This window comes from Delphinus delphis, chromosome X (assembly GCF_949987515.2).
Source record: "Delphinus delphis chromosome X, mDelDel1.2, whole genome shotgun sequence".
Lineage (NCBI taxonomy): Eukaryota > Metazoa > Chordata > Mammalia > Artiodactyla > Delphinidae > Delphinus > Delphinus delphis.
Window position 1 is genome coordinate 98,646,521 of NC_082704.1, and position 26,455 is coordinate 98,672,975.

The 26,455-nt window shown below is 33.6% G+C and overlaps 1 protein-coding gene across 3 annotated transcripts in view; it reads right to left on the reverse strand.

Moving 5' to 3' along the window:
* Positions 1 to 26,455, reverse strand: part of DMD (dystrophin) — a 2,124,682-nt gene that overhangs the window by 1,228,761 nt on the left and 869,466 nt on the right. For all 3 annotated transcript variants that reach the window (XM_060001925.1, XM_060001919.1, XM_060001920.1), the window contains one exon: positions 1,599 to 1,793. In XM_060001925.1, coding sequence (XP_059857908.1) covers positions 1,599 to 1,793 — 195 coding nt within the window. The remainder of the gene's footprint in view (positions 1 to 1,598; positions 1,794 to 26,455) is intronic.

Consider the following 26,455-nt stretch of genomic DNA (forward strand, 5'->3'; position numbering starts at 1 on the left):
TTCAGAAAGCTCATAGAGGTAGGAAGCCCATTTGCTTGCTGCAGGAGATATGCTGGGAGTGAGATGGAATTATGCCCCAAACTCCATCTAATGAGGACTCAATAACCAATTAAATTAAAACTGCGATAATACTTTTTTTACAAACCACAGTAATCAATACCATTGTAATTGGTGTCAGCTTTAATACTATTAAATATATCTGAAAGAACAAAATTATTAGCTATGATTGCAGCCAGGGGCCCATCATTCTGAGTGTGCCAGGGTAAGAGGTATGAAGACAAAGATATTCAATTGGCAACTTAATAAGTTTAGGGTTACTGCTCTCCTGACCTATATGTCCACGAACATGGAAAGGAATGAATATTAGCTCATTAGCAGTGATTTACATATTGAATGACAATGATGAACTTACAAACTGTGCTGTCATGAGAAATTAGTTAATGTGAAGTATGACAGGCATGCTGGCATGTCTCCTTTATCAATTGATTTTCTTTTCTTCACTGTACCCATGAGTGATTTGACTTTTACTTCAAAGAGAATAAGAAATAGCACCATACCAAAATGATGTAGTTCCAGAGATCCATGCATCCCTTACTCTATTTTAGTGTATAATTTTGTAGCTTATTTGATATGATGTAAGACATTAAACTCAAGTCACTCGAGATATTGCTACTCTGATTTCTAAGACAAACGTCTTTATCTATTTGTATAGTTATGCAAATATGTGATATGGAATGAGATCCCAAGACATTCATTTAGAGTATAAAATACTTTAGCTAATAGGTGCTGCTGAGAGCAAACTTATCTTCTGTCTATAATCTTATGCATTTGCTTCGGCAAATACCAAGCTCTGGCTATACTATTATCTTTCATTTTGAGTGTGAAATGTATGATCACAAAAATTATCTTGAGACACACATTATTATGTACATTTTCTTGATGCTACATTTATTTATCTTCAGACACTTCCCTCTAAAATTCAAACCCTACTTCTTCATCATGTTTTGTCTTATCAGAATTCATAAACTTATAGTCGGTGATTTGAAAAAAAGCTGGATTTGGTTGGAGGCTTTTGCCTGGTGATTTTAAATAAAGTATTTTATTGCTTTCTATTCAATTAGATACCATATGTTGTGGTATTGATACTGACACTAATTTGAAATTGAATGTGAATATTATAAGTGGAAATAGAAAATTAAAACTGTATACAAAAGATATAATTTAAAACCTCATTTAATTTCCCCTTTTATGGGAAAAGAAAGACAAGTAATGTATCAGTTGGGAGTAAACTGTTTGTCTAGCAAAGCTTGTTTTTTGGAGAGTCCTTTCTGCCCTGAATGTATAAGAAACTATTATTTTAGTGCGTTCCTTTGTTTTAGGAAGTCTCTTAACATTAAATATTATAAAATACCTATTCAATTTTATGTTTCTCTTTCTACACTAGATTTCTAAAGCTAACCATCTTGTAAAGTATTTTAAGATTTCCATGTGTTAAGTCAGAATGCCTTCACGGTATACATTTAAGTAAAATGTTCTGGTACAGCAAATGATCAATATGATGACCTTGTAAAATCTGAATGAAAGTGCTTTGCTTTTACCTTCAGAGACTCCTCTTGTTTGAAGAGATCTTCAAAATCTTTAGCACAGAGGTCAGGAGCTTTGAGAAGTTGTTCCACTTCTGATAGGGCTTGTGAGACATGAGTAATCTCAGTCAGGTAAGTAGAAGGCACATAAGAAATTTCCAAAGGCATTTCTTCAGTCATCACCATCACTGATTCTTCATGGACAGTGTGCTGGTATAGATATACAAAAGAACAATTCTTTTAGCTTCCTAATATTGAAAAGACCTCTATTGAATTCATATAGATTCCAGATTATAGCTGACAGAGGGCTGGAAAGTGGATCAAAAATGCATGATGATAAGTCTAGTAAAAAGGTTATTTATTATTTATATATCCTCTCTTCCAAAACGTGTTAGAAACATTTTATAATAAGAGATACACAAACATTAGCACCATGAATATAAGATTGAAAGACCAAGAGCCGTAAGGTCATGAGAGGGGTAGTTTTACCCTAAGAAAAGGATACTTTTTACAACTGGATTTAAAAATGTAATTCTAAGCTTCCTGGAAAACTAAGTATGGGGTGGGATGTGAGGGGTCTACATCTATGATATTCATACCAAAAGGAACCTTTCCTATACTTTTTTCCCCTAATCTTGACTGAGGTACAAGAGGGACAAAGTGGTTTTGCTTGGTAGCTAACTTTCTATTAAGCACCTTCTCCTCCAAATTCCTGACATCAGCTGTCTCTTTGGTTTTTTTTTTTAACATCTTTATTGGAGTATAATTGCTTTACAATGGTGTGTTAGTTTCTGCTTTATAACAAAGTGAATCAGCTATACATATACATATATACCCATATCTCCTCCCTCTTGCCTCTCCCTCCCACCCTCCCTATCCCACCCCTCTAGGTGGTCACAAAGCACGGAGCTGATCTCCCTGTCAGCTCCTCTCTTTGATGCTAGATTCTTGCTAAGTTAAACTGCTTATTAAGTAGGACTGAGGATGAAATTTACACTTTAATAAGAGCTCCTGAAAGCCTGAAGATCTAAGGGAGCACCAGCTTCTCCTCCTGCATCTACACTTTCCTATCTGCCATTCAAGTGTTCGACTGATGGGCATCTGGGGCTCAGAGTCTGTTTGGACTTGGTCAGGAGTGCCTCTTTCCCTATTCCTTATAAGAACAAGGAATACATACTATTTGGAGTGCAAATTCAGAAAGATAAATGGCCTCTGCTCTCTTCTGTCTATACTATAAGCAGCAAAACTCTTGTAATTGAAAGTAGTTTTCCAGTAACTTTGTTTTGAATTGATGAACTGCCATCTGCCTGGTGATGGGGTCAGCTGAGGGTTTCAGTGGCAGGGTCTCTTGGGGAGTTCTGATGATAAGCATGCTAACACAGCCATTTATTACTGCACAGCCTTTAAGATGAGACTATCCTCATTTTTGCAGTAATGTAATTAAATGGTGTTTAGGATCCCAGACTGAAGCTACACAAAGATGAGTTAAAATATAAGCTGGTCCATTTATGCTTTCATTTTGGTCATTCAGGTCCAGGATTCTTGTACTCACTTTTTAGATAATATAAAAACAAAATAATTCTAATTTAGATGTCTCATCTACTTATGATACTACAAATTCATAGAATTACACAGATTAACTTATATCACACAATTATACCTTTTAACAAAGTTTCGTTTAGTGTGTATACCTTGACCAAATACATGACACCTATTCCTTCATGATCAATGGAATGGTAATCTACATGTACTTCTAATTTTACATTTAAAATAATATTAGAATTTTGGGCTAGAGTTGGAGGATTTCATTCCTTCTATTCTCTTGATACATAGTATCTAGTCATCATAGATAGGAGAAGTGGTGCATACCAGGTGAATAAGGCAAGCTAAGGGATGATCCTGTGAACTTTTATGAGAAATGGAATATTTCAAAATAAGTCTTTGATACCATTGGGAAACTGTCAACTCATTTTCTAGAAAGTTCAGCTTTATAAATTTTAAATATTCTCATTTATTATAAAGTTCTAATAGATACAATAATTTTTAATACAGAGAAATGTGTCATAATTTTCATATATGATAATAAGCTGTCAAAAAGTAAACTGAGACACTCAGGTATTTGGAGATCTAGGTTACTATATACCCCTTAAAATATATCAGTCCTTTTGACACAGTCATGCAGGTCTATAATGAATAAACTATATCTACTGAATGCCTTTCAGTTTGGTTTAATAAAAATTTCAGACAGTTATTAAACAATCAGTATAATTGGAAGTATCATGTTCATTTTCTCTTCTTTATGCAAAATCCATGCACTCATATTCAGATTTTGCCTTTTCATTTGAATTTCATTAACTCTGCCTTGAATAATTATATCCTTCTGAATCCTGATGTGTACAAATCCTGTCTAACCTTTTGAAAATCAACTTGCTTTTGTTAATGTTCTTTACCACCTTATACCATTACAGATATTCATGCATCATTAGCATGGAAGTGCTGTAGCCATACTATTTTTTTATTCCTCTCTGTTCATATTCATTTCTAATGATATATACCCAAAAGAATACACTATCCTCACTTTCTGGGAATGAAACTGAAGAGATGTGGAAGAAAGCCCAAAAGTACCTATTTTTATTAACAAATTGAAAGCTCAATTGAAGTTTAGAAAGGATTATTATGGGACAAAACTATGATTTGTAATACCTAAAGTTGAGATGAAAACTGGCTTCAAATTTTGAGCTCTGTAAGTGGGCATAGGTATCACTCATAAAGTTTTTAATAAACTTCTGTTTCTCTAAAACTTCAGTTATCACTTTCTTTTTATTACTTAAAATTTGATTCTTGAAGAGCCACATAACTGCATGAAATAAAGGCAATCCTGTTTTGAAACAAATGAGGCATTATATCTAAGTTTTTAAAACAAAATGTTTTCCTCCATGATTTAAAGGACTTCTCTCTCCTCACTATAAAAGTTTCAAATGAGTTGTGGTTACTGCCTCATTTATGAGTTATGAGGTCAAAATACTCAAGAAGAAAAATGCACTATATGCCATATCATTATGAGATATTCTTTTTTAAAATACCGATGTATCTAACATAAACGTGGTATATAGAAAATAGGTCAACACATTCAAAGTCTAACTAACCAAAATTAGCCAAATACCTGGACAAAAAAAGTAATGCAGTGATGGAACATTTTTTTTTTATTTCATTAGTGTTAATAAAGACAAAGATATGTCAAATCTTCAAAATAATACAAGATTATTTATCAATAATTTAAAGTGAGCTATCATATGAAAATCTGCTAATTTATATCTTATCTTTCTCCAAAATGGCATTCTTAATTATTACAAATTAGTTAAAATAATAATACAATGGTATATAAATCCCAAATAGGATTACAGGCTTTTATATGGGTTCTGATGGGTCATAAATAATACGGTAATGGGAAAGACTTAAGTTATCTAAGACAGGTAGCTTTCTCTCCTAGTCTCAAAAGTCTTCAGAGAAAAAAATTAAGTTTCCTTCTAATAAGATGGACAGTTAAGCTATTTGTATTTATTTCTCTTTGATCATTTATAGAAATTATAACCTAAAAAGGCAAATTAAATAATCAAATTTGGCAAAAAGAACACTGCATTAATCCACAGACTGAAAAAAGACTCAAATTATATGACATACGATAAACAAGAATATGACACAGCTGAGATAGGTAGGGGTTAGTCTTTCCTGTTCACAGTTCTGGATACACATAAATGGCACGGCAATACTAGCGTTCTGACAGTACTTGGCTTTGCGTGCTTTTAATTAAGTCACTGTGCAGAATGACCTTAAATAATCAGCCTAATGAGATCACATGAATTGGTTATGATCTTAGATGAAGAAAACAGTGACAAGAGAGCATTTTCTCTCAGGAATTTCCATCCCTCTTCACTGCATCATCTAGAAAACTGCCTATGTGAAGTTATGTAACAAAAAAAAGGGGAGGATCAATCCTAGAATGATCATGAAGTAGTTCATCAACAAACTGTATTAAGCTTATAATTTACCCCTTTGGTTCAAAAAGAATAAAACACAATAAATACATAAAATAATCAGTATAAAATATTGCAGAAAGTCATCCTTTATATCTATATTATTTATTTTCTAAAATTAGAATGAATTTTTGGTACCAGGCAAGCTGGCAGGGAAGAGATAATCAGGTGGAGCTGGATGTATTAGTCTTTAAGAACAACCTACTTCCAGGAGGCCAGGTATGTGTAGTGTTCTGTATAAAGGGTATGGATGCACCTGTTCAATGACCTGCCTTATGTTGATTCTTCCCTTCCACATCATCCAATTTACTTAATTCCTCAGGGCCAAGCTAAATTACCATCTAATTAAACTGATAAACTGAATCTTGATAATGTGTTAATGGCTTATAGTGGTTTAAAGTATTATCCTTCACAGGATAACATTTGCATTTTAATATGGATTTTCAATACATTAACATAAAGTAGTAACTTGGTAGAATTCTAGTCACTAAGTATGGCCCGTGAGAGAAACGAAAGGAAAAGCCTTTGATTCCCACCAAGGAAAGCACCAACACATCAGCACCAACATATATGGCCTACCCCATAAGAAATTACCAGTAAAATAACATGACAAGTAAACAGATAAGGTTATTTACCCTAGGTACCTTACAATGTAAAATAAATGCAGCAAAGATTCATGCATAGTACCTAGCCTATAATAGGTATTCAAAAAATTTGTTGAATAAATGAAGAAACTATCAACTTAAAAGGATAATTTTTTAAAATAAATATTTGGCTAGAACTCCTGGGATCTACAGCTATAACATAATTTCTATTTTGGAATTCCCAGAATTCAAACAGGAATATTTTCTTCATTTCATAATGTAATCTTCATTAGTACAGATTTAAAAGGTATTTCTGATTTAACTAAACAACATTTTTTCCAACTTAATGCACACAAGCTAAATGCTGTTACACACATGTGTCTGGCTCTTCAATTGTCTCTCAGATTTTAATGTAACTCATTATATGTGAACAAAAAAAAAGCCATTATTTGAAGTACTCTTATACAGATAATTTTAGCAGATATTAATTTTAGCCTCTTTATGGAGGTCCACAATGCTTATTAGCAAATTGAAGTGTCTGAGAAGGCTTGCAGTCAAGAAATTTTTTTATCCTTTCTAACTTTTCCCAAAGTGTCCACATAAAACTTTTAATTTATATATCCAGTATATATTCGTTTAATAGCAAGCTATCCTGATACCAGCTTGGGAATATGCGGCATAGGAATTTTTTCATATGTGCACATGTGAAAATGAACACACATATAATGAATTTGATGTGAAAACAAAATTAATACAAGAAAAAATAAGTATGGAATTACTTTAACTTCTGCAAATATATGTCACCTCATTATATCACTTAATTTCTATTGTCCTGTGGATCTTCCACTTTGAGTAGACTTTGCAGAACAGACTTCCAATAGTATTAATTTCTATGCTACACTTCTCAAGCATCTCAGAAAATCAGGCTGGCATTTATGTCTATATTATTTAATGTGACAACTAAGTAATTATATCTGAATGTGCATGTGCCATAATCCTGTTTCTGAATGAGGCTTTTTCTTTATTAGAAATGTGATAGTGAAAAAGCCTATAACTGTACTGTTCAATATGGTAGTCCTTGCCCACATGTGACTATTCAAATGTAAATCTAAATTATTTAAAAGGAAATACAAATAAAATTTTAGTTGCTAATAAGATTTAAAATATAACATGGTATTCATTTTTTATAATGGAAAAAGTCAATAATGCAAAAGCTAAAATATTTATGAAAAAGTTTAACACTAGCATTACATTTATCAGAAAATATTTGTTGTACCTTTTCTATCAATAGATTGATAGTTTTCCTCATGAAGGTGATCTAGACTGGCTAGTAAATCCAACTTAAGATGTCAAACACTTAAAATTCAGTCAATTTGTCATTATACTACAGCAGATTGATTTTACGGAACTGCTAACATTTTGTTTTCATATACAATAGCCTCAATCTTTACGTAACCTCATCAACTCTGATGAAGTTACTTTATGAAAGCACCTATTACAAAGTATAGGAATTATACATGCATGATTAATCTGTTGAAAGCTATTTTAATTTATGCATGTATGTATATGTATGCATGTGTGTGTTCATACAAACAAAATGGAAATGTTGAGATAGGAAAATCACCTCATACACACATGTTTTCTGTCTCCCTCACTGTTAAGTAGACACAACCTTCAAAATAACAGTGACTAACTACTAGAATCTAGAAGAATATGTGCATCAAGGACTCAAATAACAGAAAAAGAGGTGTAGGTAGAAAAAGATCATGAACTGGTAGTCTTTGAAAGATAGATGATCTCTGGCACAGTCTGGGATGAAAACTATGAATCTGGTGATTTCCAGATGTGTATATGAGGTAATTTGTAGGAGACAATTGATTTAAGAGGATCTATTGGGCCCAGGAAGGAGTAAGAACCTGCTGTTTTGCTTCATACAGGCACTATTGGACAGTGGCTGTACTAAATGGCTGAGGACAGCTTTAACCCCCACTTCTTATTCTTGAGATCAAGATGCTTAGCCACACATATTTATTCTGGGAGGTTCTGGCTTGTTAAGCCATTCTTCAACAGAAAAAAAAAAAGCCATTATCTTTGTTACTTCTCAATCATCACTATATAGTATAACCCTCAAACCTGACTTACATTTATGCTAAGAGCTTTCACACCCTTTAATTTAAGCACAAGAAAAAGAACATAGGCCATTTCAGGAGACACAAGGGATTGAAAAAAGGAAACAAAGCTGAGTCCATGCAAGAAATATACTAAAAGAAACAGAAGAGAGATTTAATAAAAAACAAAGTGAGAAGCATGAAAAAGATAACATTAAAATACAGAAAGCCTGATACCTGGTTTTAGAAAATTCAGTAGATGATTTGGGAAAAGACAATGGTAATTGCTAAAAAAAAAAAAAAATGTGGGTTCTAAATGATCAACCAGAGGAAGTATCCTACAACACAGAGAAGAATAGAAAGACATTGAAATCATAACTAAAAAGATAAGAGACCTGGAGGATAGAATCAGGACATCTAATATGTAAAGAATATAAATATCAGAATGAGAAAAGACAAGAGATGGAAGAGAATAATTAAAATAATTTTAAAACAAAACTCTCCTAAGCTAAAAATATTATTGATTTGCAAAAGTTAAAAATGTTACCCAGGTACCAAGAAGAGCTAAAGAATAAAGACACATATTTAGAAACATATTGAAAAATATCCTAGTGAAAATTTTGAATTCTGAGGAATGGGGTGGGGGTACCTTACAGAGTTTGAGACAAAGAGAAATATATATATATATATTTCTTTGTGTATATATATATAAACTTGGACCACCATATATTTTTATATATATATGTATATATATATGTGTATACATATATATAAATTTGGACCAACATCATACTTCTCACTGGCACAATGGAAGCTCGAAGACACTGAAATTTAACAGACAATGGACACTAAAAGACAGTGGTCCACAACCTATATAGGCTATTAACAGAGGAAGAGAGAGATTCAAGAGCGCTATTATTATTCAAAGAATCCATCATTATGATATAAAAGAAAGATCATTTTGAAAACTTAAACATTAAAAGGGTATACATCCTTATATAATTTTTATGAGAAAATTTCTCAAGTATTCCAACAAAATGAAAAATAAAGTATAATAAAGATTTCTAAACAGAAGGAAATAAAGAATACAAAGAAACTGATGAACAATAAACTCTGTGAGGCTTTTCTGTTAAATTTAATACAACAGTGGTAGTTTAAGTGTAATCTGAGTGATAATATGACTTCTTGAACTAGATACTATGAGGAGAAACAACAGTAGTTAGGGACAAAAATTATATATTATTAGTTTTTAAAGGACTTTATCTTGGCTTGAAAAGAATGAGAAGTTGCTGAACAAATCATGTTGGTGGGGAGATCAATGTTCTCATTTAATTTTGGTGTAAAACTACAGAGATATAGGGTTAAAATTATTAAAAATAGGAAACTAAGTGCTAGTAAAATAGACATGCAGAGTGCAACTTCAAAAATATCAGCAGTATGAGGAGGGATGCAGTAGTATTCAATAATGATGGTGAATTACAAAATTATGAACAAAGGACACGAGCAAATAACAACCATAAAATATGATAGAAGGAATTTATACAACTATACAGCTATAAGAGTTATCATAACAATAATGAAGTTGGTTACATTTCCCCACTAAAAGATGAAATACTGTCAGATTGGTTTAAAATACACAATCCATCTATAAGCTGCTCAGGAGAGTCATTAAAAAACAAGGACACGATGGCATATAATGTAATGATAGGTGATGTTACATCATGAAAATAATTTGTAAAAAGTTAGAGTCAAAATAGTAATATCAAATGAAACATAATTCCAGGGCAAATGGGTCCAGATAACCATAGTAATAAGTCACATTTTTTACAAAAAAAATAAGTCATTAATTGCTATGCCCCAAACATTTGTCTTCATTTTACATATGGTAAAAATTACTAGAAATAAAAGGAGAATATGATAAAATCACAGCTATAAACGGTAGCTTCCATACAGCTCTTCCAGAATTTTGGATCAGAAAACCCCAAAATCAAACCAAAACAAGCAAACAAAGAAAAATAAGAATAGAGGTTTTTTTAAACAATAAACTAAATTTAATCCATGTTTGTACAAAATGTAAAAGGATATTCTTCTTTTATATTACAGGGACATCAAAAAAAAGATCATATATCCATAGAAACTTTAAAAGGATAAAAAATAGAGATTTTACAGATCACCTCTTTTTATAATATAATAATCCACAAATGTAGAGAAATGATGGAATAAATTTTGGTTTATTTCCTAAGGCTATTAAAAAGGATGCATCAGCTATGTACGTATTGCCTGGAAAAATGTCTGTGAAAGATTGGTATATTTAAAAATCATACACAGACTGAGGCAATATTTTAAAGAAGAGGCAAAGCATTATCTATCTATCTATCTATGTATAATATCATGGTTAAGAAGCATATAGTATGAAAGATAATGCTAACTTGTAAACATTTCTTATTTCAGAGGGAGTGAAATTGGCAGGAGGGAGAAACGAAGAGTACTCTTTTTTTTTTAATATACTTTTGTATTGATTGAACTGTTAAACTGATATTGTATTGATATTACATTTAAAATAACTATATAAAACTGAACTAGTGTTAAATAGTAGAAGCAAAAAGATAGAGTTTTCAGTGGTAAATAAAATTTTTATTTAACCTGTTTATTAAGAGTCATGGCCCCTTCTAATTGGCTTGACCATCACAGGCTGTTTTCAATTCAATCAAAGCTGTAGGAAAGTATATACTATCAATTTTCTGAACCATACAGAAGCATAGACCAAGATAAAAAGCTTAAGAAAGCAGGATTAATGCATTTTGAAAGAATTTCACATTATCACCTAAGACAACATTGACGGCCTTCACTGCACACCTAATTGACTGAAGGGGTCTTGCAATGACTGGCGGCTGATTCTGCACATGAACAGAACTATTTTTAGGTGCTTGAGGTTCTTGAAGGTGAGTGAGGAACCTTAACAGTAAAGGGAAAACTCTGCTCTTATGTAAGAGTTTTTTGACTGATCTTGAGTTCAATTTCAAACGATTAATTAAAATAAAAATAACTAATGAGAAAAATACTATAGACAAAGCAGATATTTAGTAACGTTAGAATTATGGCAGACTTTTTTTTTTTTGCTGCAATTTTGAAATGACTATGTCAATTCTTCCCATGCATTCTAAATTGCTTTTGATAAGCTGAAAAAGTTTCCTATTTCTTTGGCCTGACATATGAGACTACCTTTATGTAAATGCCCTGAATCTGAAAAGGCAATGATAACCCTGAGATATAATAATAATACTATTTACAAAATTATATGACCTAATTCCAAATTACATGAGTTTGACAATTACCCCACATTCTAGTCCCCTTTTTAATATTCACAATTACTTTATATGTCTGTAATAAAAAGTGGGGAGTTACAAAACAGAACTTCTGGAACTTGATCGAAAGATGGAGAGTAACCTATAAAAATTATCATCTTAATGAATTTAGCAGGCATTTTCTTTCAAAGGCAAACATGTATTTTACAAAGAAAATTTATGCATGCAAATATTTATTATATATGCATGTAAGTTTATACGTATATATGGAAACATATATAGTTGTATGTATATATGCACATGCACACAGCATAGATAATAGATACAGATATATAAATTAGCTGACAGCAGTATTTTGTGATTTAGGAAGCTAATATGCCATTATGCATTAAACAATTTCACATTTAGTTGATGAGATATTAATAATTTTAACCTAATTTTATTTGGGAATAAACTGGTAAAATAATCAAATTTTCCAGGCTAAGTATAAATCAAATCAAATAAACAATAATAAACACAAATAATCTCTCTCTCATTCTCTCTCTGTCTCTCTCATTTCTGTTGCCCTGTACTAAACAGTTTTTCAAGGCCATATGTCCCTATATCCTTCTATACAGGCCCTTTTTTGACTCACTTCCAAGCTGTAGCTATTATATCATATTTCTGTCATTTACTCCTTTTCCTTTTCTTTCTGGCTTCTACTCAGGGCAGAAAAACAAGATAATAAGTTTATTAGAATTATCCCTAAAATCAGTGAGATTAAAAAAAAAAAACTTTCAAAAACGAACCTGAATAGTCCTCTCATAAAGAAATTTAAGTAAGCTATGGACTTTATGAACTTTACCAAATCAACTTAGAGAATCCGGAGGCCTTTTGTTCTATACCATTTCTGATTCTTGGCTGTGTTCCAGGTAATTCATAACGCTGTCCATCTGACCTCTGAATAAATTAGGTGCTGCTGTGAGTGTAGAAACTATTGTTTAATGTTATTTTCTAAAATAATATACTTTGCCAAGTTATAAATAACTTTGTAAAAGATGATTGCCACTGAAAAAAAACATTTTTTTCTTACCAAAGACTATGCTCAGTCCTTTCTTAGAGTTTTGTGAGTTTAATGATACCTTGGGCTTAATGTGCTCCACTTTACCATCAAGATAGTTTTGCCTGAAATAGCTTGTTCCCTGTCAGTGTTCCAGAAAATAATTATCATTGTATTTTCCCATGGCAAGAATTCCAACATAAAATTGAACTGCTCTGCCTAGCACATTTTCAACTTTTAACTCTAAGAAACCATATTCACACAGTTTTAAATTTGTTTTAGATCATATACTTAAAAGGATAATTAAATGAAGTCTTAACACACCTTCTATTTCTTAAAACCCTGTTTAAAAGCAACTGCAACAGAAATAAAGTGTTTTGCCAAATTTAAAAAAACCTATACTAATTTTTCACTCCTCAAAACTTATAAGAATATTGATTTGCTTACTTTTTGTATCTAAACCAATTATTTTAAGTATAAGAATTAACTAAAATCATGACTATAAAGCAGTCTGCAAATTACAAAAGTATTTGTCATGGCTATTTATTTGGAAATGAAGAATATAAGAGAAGTGTGTATATTGCCATAATTCAAAGAGAGTCATGGACCAATATGTTCATTGCAGCTGTATTTACAATAGCCAGGACATGGAAGCAACCTAAGTGTCCATCAACAGATGAATGGATAAAGAAGATGTGGCACATATATATATATACAATGGAATGTTACTCAGCCATAAAAAGAAATGAAATTGAGTTATTTGTAGTGAGGTGGATGGACCTAGAGTCTGTCATACAGAGCGAAGTGAGTCAGAAAGAGAAAAACAAATATCGTATGCTAACACATATATATGGAATCTAAGAAAAAAAAAAAAGGTCATGAAGAACCTAGGGGTAAGACGGGAATAAAGACACAGACCTACTAGAGAATGGACTTGAGGATATGAGGAGGGGGAAGGGTAAGCTGTGACAAAGTGAGAGAGTGACATGGACATATATACACTACCAAACGTAAAACAGATAGCTAGTGGGAAGCAGCCGTATAGCACAGGGAGATCAGCTCAGTGGTTTGTGACCACCTAGAGGGGTGGGATAGGGAGGGTAGGAGGGAGGGAGACGCAAGAGGGAAGAGATATGGGAACATATGTATATGTGTAACTGATTCACTTTGCTATAAAGCAGAAACTAACACACCATTGTAAAGCAATTATACTCCAATAAAGATGTTAAAAAAAAAAAGCAGTGTATCTTTCCAATTTGGAATCTTCATGCTTTCAGTTTTAAATTTTGATGAAGCACAGGAAAAGTAACACTTCTATGTTAAAGCAACTGGTGCTATTATGGGATCTACATATTTTTGAAACAAACAAAAGAAGGATTTAAATCCAGAGGATGAAACATTTATAAGAAAACAAATAATGTATTGGTACATTTATTATATGTCAATGTATATTTTAAAAATATAGTAAGCAGGTGTTGTAATACCCTAATTCCACTCTTTTTGCATATTTGTTCTTGTATTTGTTTTTCACACAGGACCAAACAAATTCCAGAATCTCATTCCAGGAGATAATGCTTGTGGGCCAATATTCATTGCCTGGAGGGCCATAAAACGGGAGACAATCACCGATTTTTAGAGCTTTCCTTGCCTCATTCTCAAAACTTCAAGCAACCAACAAAAAAAACTTGGCAGGAATGGTGCTCCTTCATGTGAGTAAGTTTCTCCAAATTGATGGTTCCCAAACTTTGTATTTCATGGGTCAATAAAACACTACCAAAAATGTCAGGGAACCTCACAATGTACCAACCATTATTTTTGTAGTAAAAGACATTGTAAGGAAATAATAAAAAGGAAAAAAAAGAAAGAGTAAAGAAAGGGCACTTTAATGCTGCCCCCTCCAACAATAAACTGTAGAAAGCTATACTTTCAGAAGAAAGAAAGAATTTTTGAACAAATTTAGCTCTATGAAAACTGCAACACATTTGCTCTTATTTTTTTTCCCTTTTCTACAGACCAGTGAAAACTTTCAGATACTGGTAGACTGGCACTGGGGCACCACTGGTGCAAGAATGCAGAACCAACAACTCTGAACTATATGGAATTACATAAGAAGAGGCTATACATCCATCCATCCATTCATTTACTAAACATATTTTTATTGAGTACCTACTCTGTGGTAGCATCTATATATTAGGAAAATAGTATTTAGTAAGACAAAGTCTCTGCCCTCATGGAGCCTACATTCTAATGGTAGAAGAGAGATTATAAACAAGAAAGCAAACAAAATATTTTAAAATTGTGGTAAGTGCTATAAAGGAAACACCTGGCTAAAGTTGGAGAGCATGATGGAGGGGATGAAGGGAATGCTATGAAAAACATCATACAGGATGCTGAAGGATGCATTTGTTTGGCATCTTGAAACATGACAGGAGACAAGCAGACAAAGACCCAGAAAGAAAGTCACAAGAGACCAGAGGGCAGAGAGCAGAAGCAAGGAGAACTACAATCCTGCAGCCTGTGGAACAAAAACGACACTCAGAGAAAGATAGACAAGATGAAAAGGCAGACGGCTATGTACCAGATGAAGGAACAAGAGAAAACCCCAGAAAAACAACTAAATGAAGTGGATAGAGATAGGCAACCTTCCAGAAAAGAATTCAGAATAATGATAGTGAAGATGATACAGGACCTCAGAAAAAGAATGGAGGCAAAGATTGAGAAGATGCAAGAAATGTTAAAAAAAGACCTAGAAGTATTAAAGAACAAACAAACAGAGATGAACAATACAATAACCGAAATGAAAACTACACTAGAAGGAAACAAGAGCAGAATAACTGAGGCAGAAGAATGGATAAGTGACCTGGAAGACAGAATGGTGGAATTCACTGCTGTGGAACAGAATAAAGAAAAAAGAATGAAAATAAATGAAGACAGCCTAAGAGACCTCTGGAATAACATTAAACGCAACAACATTCGCATTATAGGGGTACCAGAAGGAGAAGAGAGAGAGAAAGGACCAGAGGAAATATTTGAAGAGATTATAGTCAAAAACTTCCCAAACATGGGAAAGGAAATAGCCACCCAAGTCCAGGAAGCACAGAGAGTCCCATACAGGATAAACCCAAGGAGAAACACACCAAGACACATAGTAATCAAATTGGCTGGCAAAAAGTAAAGACAAACGATTGAAAGCAGCAAGGGAAAAAAGGCAAATAACATACAAGGGAACTCCCATAAGGTTAACAGCTGATTGCTCAGCAGAAACTCTACAAGCCAGAAGGGAATGGCACGATATACTTAAAGTGATGAAAGGGAAGAACCTACAACCAAGATTACTCTACCTGGCAGGATCTCATTCAGATTCGATGGAGCAATCAAAAGCTTTACAGACAAGCAAAAGCTAAGAGAATTCAGCACCACCAAACCAGCTCTACAACACATGCTAAAGGAACTTCTCTAAGTGGGAAACACAAGAGAAGAAAAGGACCTACAAAAGCAAACCCAAAACAATCATAGGAACATACATATCGATAATTACTTTAAACGTGAATGCATTAAATGGTCCAGCCAAAAGACACAGGCTTGCGGAATGGATACAAAAACAAGACTCATATATATGCTGTCTGCAAGAGACCCACTTCAGACCCAGGGACACATACAGACTGAAAGTGAGGGGATGGAAAAAGATATTCCATGCAAATGGAAATCAAAAGAAAGCTGGAGAAGCAATACTCATATCAGATAAAATAGACTTTAAAATAAAGAATGTTACAAGAGACAAGGAAGGACACTACATAACACTCCAGGGATCAATCCAAGAAGGAGATATAACAATTATAAATATATATGCACCCAACAGAGGAGCACCTCAATACATAAGGCAACTGCTAACACCTACAAAAGAGGAAATCGACAGTAACACAATAATAGTGGGGGACTTTAATACCTCACTTACACCAATGGACAGATCATCCAAAATGAAAATAAATAAGGAAACAGAAGCTTTAAATGACACAATACACCAGACAGATTTAATTGATATTTATAGGACATTACATCCCAAACCAGCAGATTACACTTTCTTCTCAAGTGTGCACGGAACATTTCCAGGATAGATCACATCTTGGGTCACAAATCAAGCCTCAGTAAATTTAAGAAAACTGAAATCATATCAATATCATATCATCTTTTCTGACCACTATCATATCATATCATATCATATCATCTTTTCTGACCACAACGCTATGAGATTAGAAATTAATTACAGGGAAAAATATGTAAAGAACACAAACACATGGAGGCTAAACAATTAATTAAGTAACAATATGTTACTAAATAACCAAGAAATCACTGAAGAAATCAAAGAGGAAATCAAAAAATACCTAGAGACAAATGACAATGAAAACACGACGATCCAAAACCTATGGGATGCAGCAAAAGCAGTTCTAAGAGGGAAGTTTATAGCTATACGAGGCTACCTCAAGAAACAAAAAAAACTCAAATAAACAACCTAACCTTACACCTAAAGGAACTAGAGAAAGAAGAACAAACAAAACCCAAAGTTAGCAGAAGGAAAGAAATCATAAAGATCAGAGCAGAAATAAATGAAACAGAAACAAAGAAAACAGTAGCAAAGATCAATAAAACTAAAAGCTGGTTCTTTGAGAAGACAAACAAAATTGATAAACCATTAGCCAGACTCATCAAGAAAAAGAGGGAGAGGACTCAAATCAATAGAATTAGAAATGAAAAAGAAGTTACAACAGACACTGCAGAAATACAAAGCATCCAAATAGACTACTACAAGCAACTCTATGCCAATAAAATGGACAACCTGGAAGAAATGGACACATCCTTAGAAAGGTATAACCTTCAAGACTGAACCAGGAAGAAACAGAAAATATGAACTGACCAATCACAAGTAATGAAACTAAAACTGTGATTAAAAATCGTCCAAGATGGGGTTTCCCTGGTGGCGCTGTGGTTGAGAATCTGCCTGCCAATGCAGGGGACACGGGTTCGAGCCCTGGTCTGGGAAGATCCCACATGCCGCGGAGGAACTAGGCCCGTGAGCCACAACTACTGAGCCTGCGTGTCTGGAGCTTGTGCTCCCCAACAAGAGAGGCCGTGATAGTGAGAGGCCCACATACCGCGACAAAGAGTGGCCCCCGCTCACCGCAACTACAGAAAGCCCATGCACAGAAACGAAAACCCAACACAGCCAAAAATAAATAAATAAATAAAATTAAAATCTTCCAACAAACAAAAGTCCAGGACTAGATGGCTTCACAGGTGAATTCTATCAAACATTTAGAGAAGAGCTAACACCCATCCTTCTCAAACTCGTCCAAAAAATTGCAGAGGAAGGAACACTCCCAAACTCATTCTATGAGGCCACCGTCACCCAGATCCCAAAACCAGACAAAGATACTACAAAAAAAGAAAATTACAGACCAATATCACTGATGAATATAGATGCAAAAATCCTCAACAAAATACTAGCAAACAGAATCCAACAACACATTAAAAGTATCATACACCATGATCAAGTGGGATTTATCCCAAGGATGCAAGGATTCTTCAGTATATGCAAATCAATCCATGTGATACACCATATTAACAAACTGAAGAATAAAAACCATGTGATCATCTCAATAGATGCAGAAAAAGCTTTTGACAAAATTCAACACCCATCTATGATAAAAACTCTCCAGAAAGTGGGCATAGAGGGAACCTACCTCAACATAATAAAGGCCATATACGACAAACTCACAGCAAACATCATTCTCAATGGTGAAGAACTGAAAGCATTTCCTCTAAGATCAGGAACAAGACAAGGATGTCCACTCTCACCACTCTTATTCAACATAGTTTTGGAAGTCCTAGCCACGGCAATCAGAGAAGAAAAAGAACTAAAAGAAATACAAATTGGAAAAGAAGAAGCAAAACTGTCACTCTTTGCTGATGACATGATACTATACACAGAGAATCCTAAAGATGCCACCAGAAAACTACTAGAGCTAATCAATGAATTTGGTAAAGTTGCAGGATACAAAATTAATGCACAGAAATCTCTTGCATTCCTATACACTACTGATGAAAAATCTGAAAGAGAAATTAAGGAAACACTCCCATTTACCATTGCAACAAAAAGAATAGAATATCTAGGAATAAACCTACCTAGGGAGACAAAAGACCTGTATGCAGAAAACTATAAGACACTGATGAAAGAAATTAAAGATGATATCAGCAGATGGAGAGATATACCATGTTCTTGGATTGGAAGAATCGATATTGTGAAAATGACTATACTACCCAAAGCAATCTACAGATTCAATGCAATCCCTATCAAATTATCAATGGCATTTTTTACAGAACTAGAACAAAAATTCTTAAAATTTGTATGGAGACACAAAAGACCCCAAATAGCCAAAGCAGTACTGAGGGAAAAAAAAACAGAGCTGGAGGAATCAGACTCCCTGACTTCAGACTATACTACATAGCTACAGTAATTAAGACAATATCGTACTGGCACAAAAAAGAAACATAGATCAATGGAACAAGATAGAAAGCCCAGAGATAAACCCACACACCTATGGTCAACTAATCTATGACAAAGGAGGCAAGGATATAGAATGGAGAAAAGACAGTCTCTTCAATAAGTGGTGCTGGGAAAACTGGAAAGCTGCATGTAAAAGAATGAAATTAGAACACTCCCTAACACCATACCCAAAAATAAGCTCAAAATGGATTCAAGACCTAAATGTAAAACGAGACACTATAAAACTCTTAGAGGAAAACATAGGAAGAAAACTCTTTGACATAAATCACAGCAACATCTTTTTTGATCCACCTCCTAGAGTAATGGAAATAAAAACAAAAATAAACAAATGGGACCTAATGAAACTTAAAAGCTTTTGCACGGCAAAGGAAACCATAAACAAGAGCAGAAGACAACCCTCAGAATGAGAGAAAATATTTGCAAATGAATCAACAAAGGGTTAATCTCCAAAATATATAAACAGCTCATGTAGGTTAGTATTAAAAAAACAAACAACCCAATCCAAAAATGGGCAGAAGACCTAAATAGACATTTCTCCAAAGAAGACATACAGATGGCCAACAAGCACATGAAAAGCTGCTCATCATCACTAACTATTAGAGAAATGCAAATCAAAACTACAATGAGGTATCACCTCACACCAGTTAGAATGGGCCTCATCGGAAAATCTACAAACAACAAATGCTGGAGAGGGTGTGGAGAAAAGGGAACCCTCTTGCCCTGTTGGTGGGAATGTAAATTGATACAGCCACTATGGACAACAGTATAGAGGTTCCTTATAAAACTAAAAACAGAATTACCATATGATCCAGCAATCCCACCACTGGGCATATACCCAGAGAAAACCATAATTCAAAAAGACACATGCACCCCAATGTTCACTTCAGCACTATTTACAATAGCCAGGTCATGGAAGCAACCTAAATGCCCATCGACAGATGACTGGATAACGAAGATGTGGTACATATATGCAATGGAATATTACTCAGCCATAAAAAAGAACGAAATTTGGTCATTTGTTGAGACGTGGACGGATCTAGAGACTGTCATACAGAGTGAAGTAAGTCAGAAAGAGAAAAACAAATATCCTATATTAACGCATATATGTGGAACCTAGAGAAATGGTACAGATGAACCAGGTTGCTGGGCAGAAATTGAGACACAGATGTAGAGAACAAACATATGGACACCAAGGGGGGAAAGAGGTGAGGGTGGTGGTGGGGGTGCTGGGATGAATTGGGCGATTGGGATTGACATGTATACACTGATGTGTATAAAATTGATGACTAATAAGAACCTGCTGTATAAAAAATAAATAAAATAAAATTCAAAAATTAAAAAAAAGAAAGTCATAAGAAAAGGGAAGTACGATTGCAAAGACCCTGAAGTGGAAAGCATTTTAACAAGTTTGAAGAAGAGGAGGTCTTTGTGGCAGTGCATTAACTAGGCTGTTGTCCACTAGGGAAGCCAATATATGAAAGGGGAGAGATCTCTCAAAATAATTTTCCCCACAGAAAACAGTGAAGTGTATCTATATATGTGGCTAGCAACTAAAATACAGTGTGAATCGTATTCATATGTTTCATGTATATTTGTGATAGTGTAGATACTAATCGCAGTGCAGAAATTGAATTTTGTATAGATCATAAAGGGAGTTGTAAACATTACAGATTACTGTATTTCTTAAATAATTCATTTATTTATATTTTGCCACCCAGACATTCTATTAGATAAAAATGTAGTAACTATTATGGAAAACTATTTGCATGGATCTTCTGGAAAACTTCCCAGTTGATTTGTCTTGGCAAAAGTGCCCATGTATCGCTATCCAGCTATCCAGCTAATAATGCCTCTAAGTTATGAATTAATCTAAACATCTTAAATTTGCACAGATATGGACTCTTGCTTTTCATTTTAGCCATGAACCTTTTATCCATGGATTAGTCACCATGACATGTACTGCTATATTTAAAATGCTATATTTTAAATGGATAACCAACAAGGACCTACTGTATAGCACAGGGAACTCTGCTCAATATTATGTAACAACCTAAGTGGGAAAATAATTTGAAAAAGAATAGATACATGTATATGCATAACTGAATCACTTTGCTGTACACCTGAAATTAACACAACATTGTTAATCAACTATACTCCAATATAAAATAAAATGTTAAAAAAATTGCTCATGATTATAGCATATGGTGTTAAATTTGAGAATGCAATCAGCTTGGACTTTCATTTAGTTCTCTAGTAGATAGCTATTACTTATTGAGTATTACACTCAGAGATTAAAGAAATAAAAGGGTAGAAATTACAGAATTTTTAAGCAAAATTATGTTGTAAATGAAGTCCCTGTGAATAAATGCATTTGTATCAGTAAGAATAAAACTAAATTTCAAACACACTTTAAGGTTTCAAAAGCCATTGGCTCATAAAAAAGGGCAGAAGAAATATCTGAGAACTCAGCAAACTTGAGAACATTGTAACCCTTTTTTTAATTTCATGAAAATCAAAGTTAGGAAAGCTATACACTTGAATTAATTTTATTCATGTGTTCTAAGAATATGTTCCATACAATGATACTCTTAAGTAATCACTGAAGAATCAGAATGATTCACAGATGGTGCAAGTGATTCAATTATTTCAACCAGTTGTTGTGGGCATGCTCAGAAGGATATTACCAACTCCACTGCAGAAGCCATCTGAGCTCCCTTCCAGCTGGTGTTCCATATTTTGAAAGCAAATTTAGATTGGAGAAAATTACACTTTTTATTGTTATGTTACAAACGGAGGTCAAATTGCTGTGTAAAAATTCTTGTACTTTTTTTTCTTTTCATTGTATGAGTTATATTTATCAAATATCACGTCTTTTGTATGATTGCTATGGATTCACCAATGTTCTTTCACGTTTTGTGTCGTCTGGCACATGAGAGGCACTAGATAAATGTTTATTGAATGAAAGAAATACCAATTCAATGTATCCAAAATAAAACTTGTTTCTTTATTGACTCCCATTAAGTGTATGGAATTCTAATTTTCCTGAACCCTTGTCATTATTAGAGGGTTCTCATTAAAAACAAATTATAAAAAGAAACCAATATAATAAAACAATACCTCGCCTAAAAAAGACAACATCAACAGATCTCTTTGTTAATTTAATAATTATAACTATACCTTGATGCTGGAATCCTTGTTCTTAATTTTATGGGAACTCAGGGAAGTTGCTTGACAAATTTTAGTCTGTTTGGTTGTTATAAGGATTACAGATACTTTGTTGTAAAAATCTAGACTTGTATGCCTCAACTAGCCTCAGAAAATCTGTTATCCCACAACAAAATAACTGATATTCATAATAATTTCCATTAGACTAAGAAAAGATAAGCTTTGCTTAATGCTTTTATTCACAATTGTAACAGACTGTTCCAAAATAGTTCTATCAAATAAAATCATGTTTCAAATAGTATCATTCCAAGAAAGAGAATATTAATTTTAGTGAAATAAGTTACTTTGTCTGATACCAAAAATGAGGGATATTTATTCTAATTTTACTAATAAAATTACATAATAAAACTGCACCTTCCAATAATGCATCAGACTCAATTTTGTGTTTGTATCTAACATTTATGGAAAATCTATCGTTATTAATATATTTACCATCAATAATATCTCTAGAAGATTGTGCTAAATTTCCAATAGAAAAATTTGATACAGTATATTACTATAAGAAAGGTAATGCTATTTTAAAGTTTATATATTGGACATCAAATTGAATTGTGACTATAGTTCTTTACTGTAACTTTAATTCAGAAGATAAATAACATATAAAATTTATGTACCTAACATAGACATAACCTAACTATACAATAACTGTGCATGTTAATATAAGCCATGAGTCTAGTTTAACACACTTATATTAATATTTTTAATTTACTGTGCTATTTAGAGTCTATCACTTGAGGTAATATTTCTGAGGTACTACATTGTATAACTCTTATTTATAAAATGGTGAATTTGTTTAAACTTACAAGAATATTAACTTGCAATTGACATCTTATTTCATACACAGTAATGGCTTTGGTCTGGAGAGATGCAGAAAAATCAAAGTCCTGTGTTAATGTAGTGGATTACTCTCCTTGGCCAATTCAACTAGTGTTCTTAAGCCTCAGTTTCCTGTTTGGATTATTTTATTTTGATAGTTTATATGTTTACTTTTCTCTCTCTCTACTTCAAAAATTTTATACTCTTTATCAGGTTAATAGTTACTCTAAAATTATCAGCATGCACAATGAATTTTGCGTGGTCTCCTGAGCATTAAGAGGATCTTACAATGATTTTATTCATCATTGATTGATTGATTGATTGATTGATTCAACAAATATATACTATGTACCTACTACTTGCTAGTCACTTCTTTTGGTTCTGAGGACACAGCAGCAAAAAAAAAAAAAAAAAAAAAGAAAAGAAAAGAAAAGAAAAAAAGATGAAAATCCCTGCATTTTTGGAGCTTTCATCATAGGGAGGGAGATAGATAATAAGATAAAGAGTGAAAATATTTATAACATTCCTGGTAATGCATTTTATGGAGAATAATAAATGGGGAAGGGGTCGATGAAGTGTGTCACCAAGAAGAACACTTTCGAATAAAGACTTGAAGGCAGAGTGAAAGGGTCATATAGACATCTGGGGGTACAGAGTTTTAGGCTTAGGACATACAGTGCAAAGGGGATCTGCCCGATATGTTCAAGGAAGAGTGAAGAGGTCAATGTAGGTAGAGCAGAGGGGATAAGAGGTAGAGTACTAAGAGATAACTCCAGAGAGCTAATAGGGGCCAAAGTCATATATCCTTTAAAACTCATGCAAGGATTTTGGATTGTACTCTAAAATAGATTGGAATCCATCAGAGCATTTTCATCACATAAAGCACACCTGATTTATATTTTCAAATGATGTCTCTGTTTATTGTGTTGAGAATAGGTAAAGGAAAGCAAGGGTACCCCAAATTTTGAAAGGGCAGTGTTGACACTATTGTTCAGGGGAGAAGAGTGGTCTGTTTATAAAAATGTTGTGGTCATGAACTTATAACCTGGTATTAAAGTCACGAGACTGGATGAAAAAAGCAAGGCAGGGAATATAGATAGAAAGTGGAAAATGTCCAAGGACTGAGTGCTGAGGCATGTCCACGTTACAGGAGAGAAGGAGGCACCACCAATGGAGTCTGAGAAGGAACATCCAGAAAGGAGGTAATGAGGTGAGGAAGACCAACCAATTTCCTTCTATACTATATGTCACTGACGTCCAGTATTTTAGTCCTATTTTGTACTTTAGTACATAATTTACACAAATTTATATATAGCAAATATTTCTTCAGGCTTTTGTCGTGGTTTAGCATTTTCTTTGCTCATCATTCTCCCTTGCATCTTAAATCATCTATCTAGGGTTATTCTCCTTCTGTTTACAAACCAACCCTGTGGTGCATACATGCCGTGGAATATTATGTAGGCTCTAAAAATGTTTCCAAAACTTCATTTTACTAACATAGAAAAAGACATATGATATAATATTTAGTGAAAGTCCAGGATATAAAATTATCTTAACACAACATGAAGATGTATAGACTGATAACTGAATATACATTAACAGTGGCTAATTCCAAAAACAAAACAAAACAAAAACCCCCAAAACAAAAAACAAACCCAACCAACCAACCAACCAACCAACCAAAAAAAACCTGAGGATCCTTCAGTGAGACTTTCTCACTGGTTATCTCTCTCAGTTTTTGTTTGCCCGAAAAGATCTTTATTTCAATGTTAGTGGGCCTCTCACAGCAGTGGCCTCTCCCGTTGCGGAGCACAGGCTCCGGACGCGCAGGCTCAGCGGCCATGGCTCACAGGCCCAGCTGCTCCGCGGCATGTGGGATCTTCCCGGACCAGGGCACGAACCTGTGTCCCCTGCATCGGCAGGTGGACTCTCAACCACTGTGCCACCAGGGAAGCCCGAATGTTACTCTTGAAAGAACGAGAGTTCCTATGAGTATAAAATTCTAGAATCATAGCTGGTTTTTCTTTCATCATTTTTGAAGACATTATTCTATGACTTTCTGGCTTTTATCACTGCTCTAAAATCAGCTGTCATTATACATGTCATTACTTTCTAGGTAAGGTGTCTCTCTTTGGCTTTGGAATTTATCAGTTTCATTATGATGGTATATGGGTGTATTTCTCTCTTTATGAAAAAGGAAAACAGCTTGATATTTACTTATTTTCAGCCTGACTATTGGAACTTTCACTAATTTTAGAAAATCCTAAGCAATTATCACTTCAAATAGTGCCTCTTATACTTTTACTCCATGCTTTCCTTCTATATTTGACATTCTCACTCTCTACCTTTCTTATCCTTTCTTTCGAATTTTTATTTTTTTTTTTTAATATTTTGGTCTCTATGCGTGTTAGGTAATTTATTTTATCTATCTTCCAATTTTCTAATTCTCATTTCTGTTATATCTAATTTGATGCTTAACTTGTCCAATGAATTATTAATTTCAATTATTATATTTTTCTATTTCTTGAAGTTCTATTTGATTCTTTTCAAAATTCCCTGGTCATTATCTTATTATCTCTGGTCCTTAACTCATACTTTTGATGCAAACTTTTACTACTCTAAAAAAGTTAAACATGTTTACTTTACATTTTGTACCTGATTAATTCATTATCTTCTGTCTTTAGGAGTTGGATTCTACTGCTTTTTTCCTCATTGGAACTGCCATTTTAATTCTACAAGCATGTTCTTAGAACTTTATCTGTGGGAATTATTTAAAGTCTGGATTTAAGCAGTGTCAAACTAGAATGTATTTGTATCTGCTTCTGTTAGGTACATGGGACACTACCAACTCAGAATACCTTAAGTTTCTGGCTTTCAGTTTCTCAGGACACTTAGCAGTGTGAACTCTGGACACCGAAACTTCTGCATGTTGTCCTTCAAACCAGTGGCCTTAATAAAAAATATTTTAGAACTTCAACATTTTTTGGTGGTTGATTATCTCTCTTAATTCTATAAGAAAGGAGTTATTAACTTTATCCGGAGGCTCAAATATTTAGTCCAATTTGCACAGGTAATGAGAGATGCAGGATATAATCCTAGGTTTTCTTATTCCAAGCATAAGAGGTATTACAAAATATCAGTTTTTCTAACATGAGTGGAATCCACTTTATAAACAGTGGCCTAGTCTTGATTTTGCAAT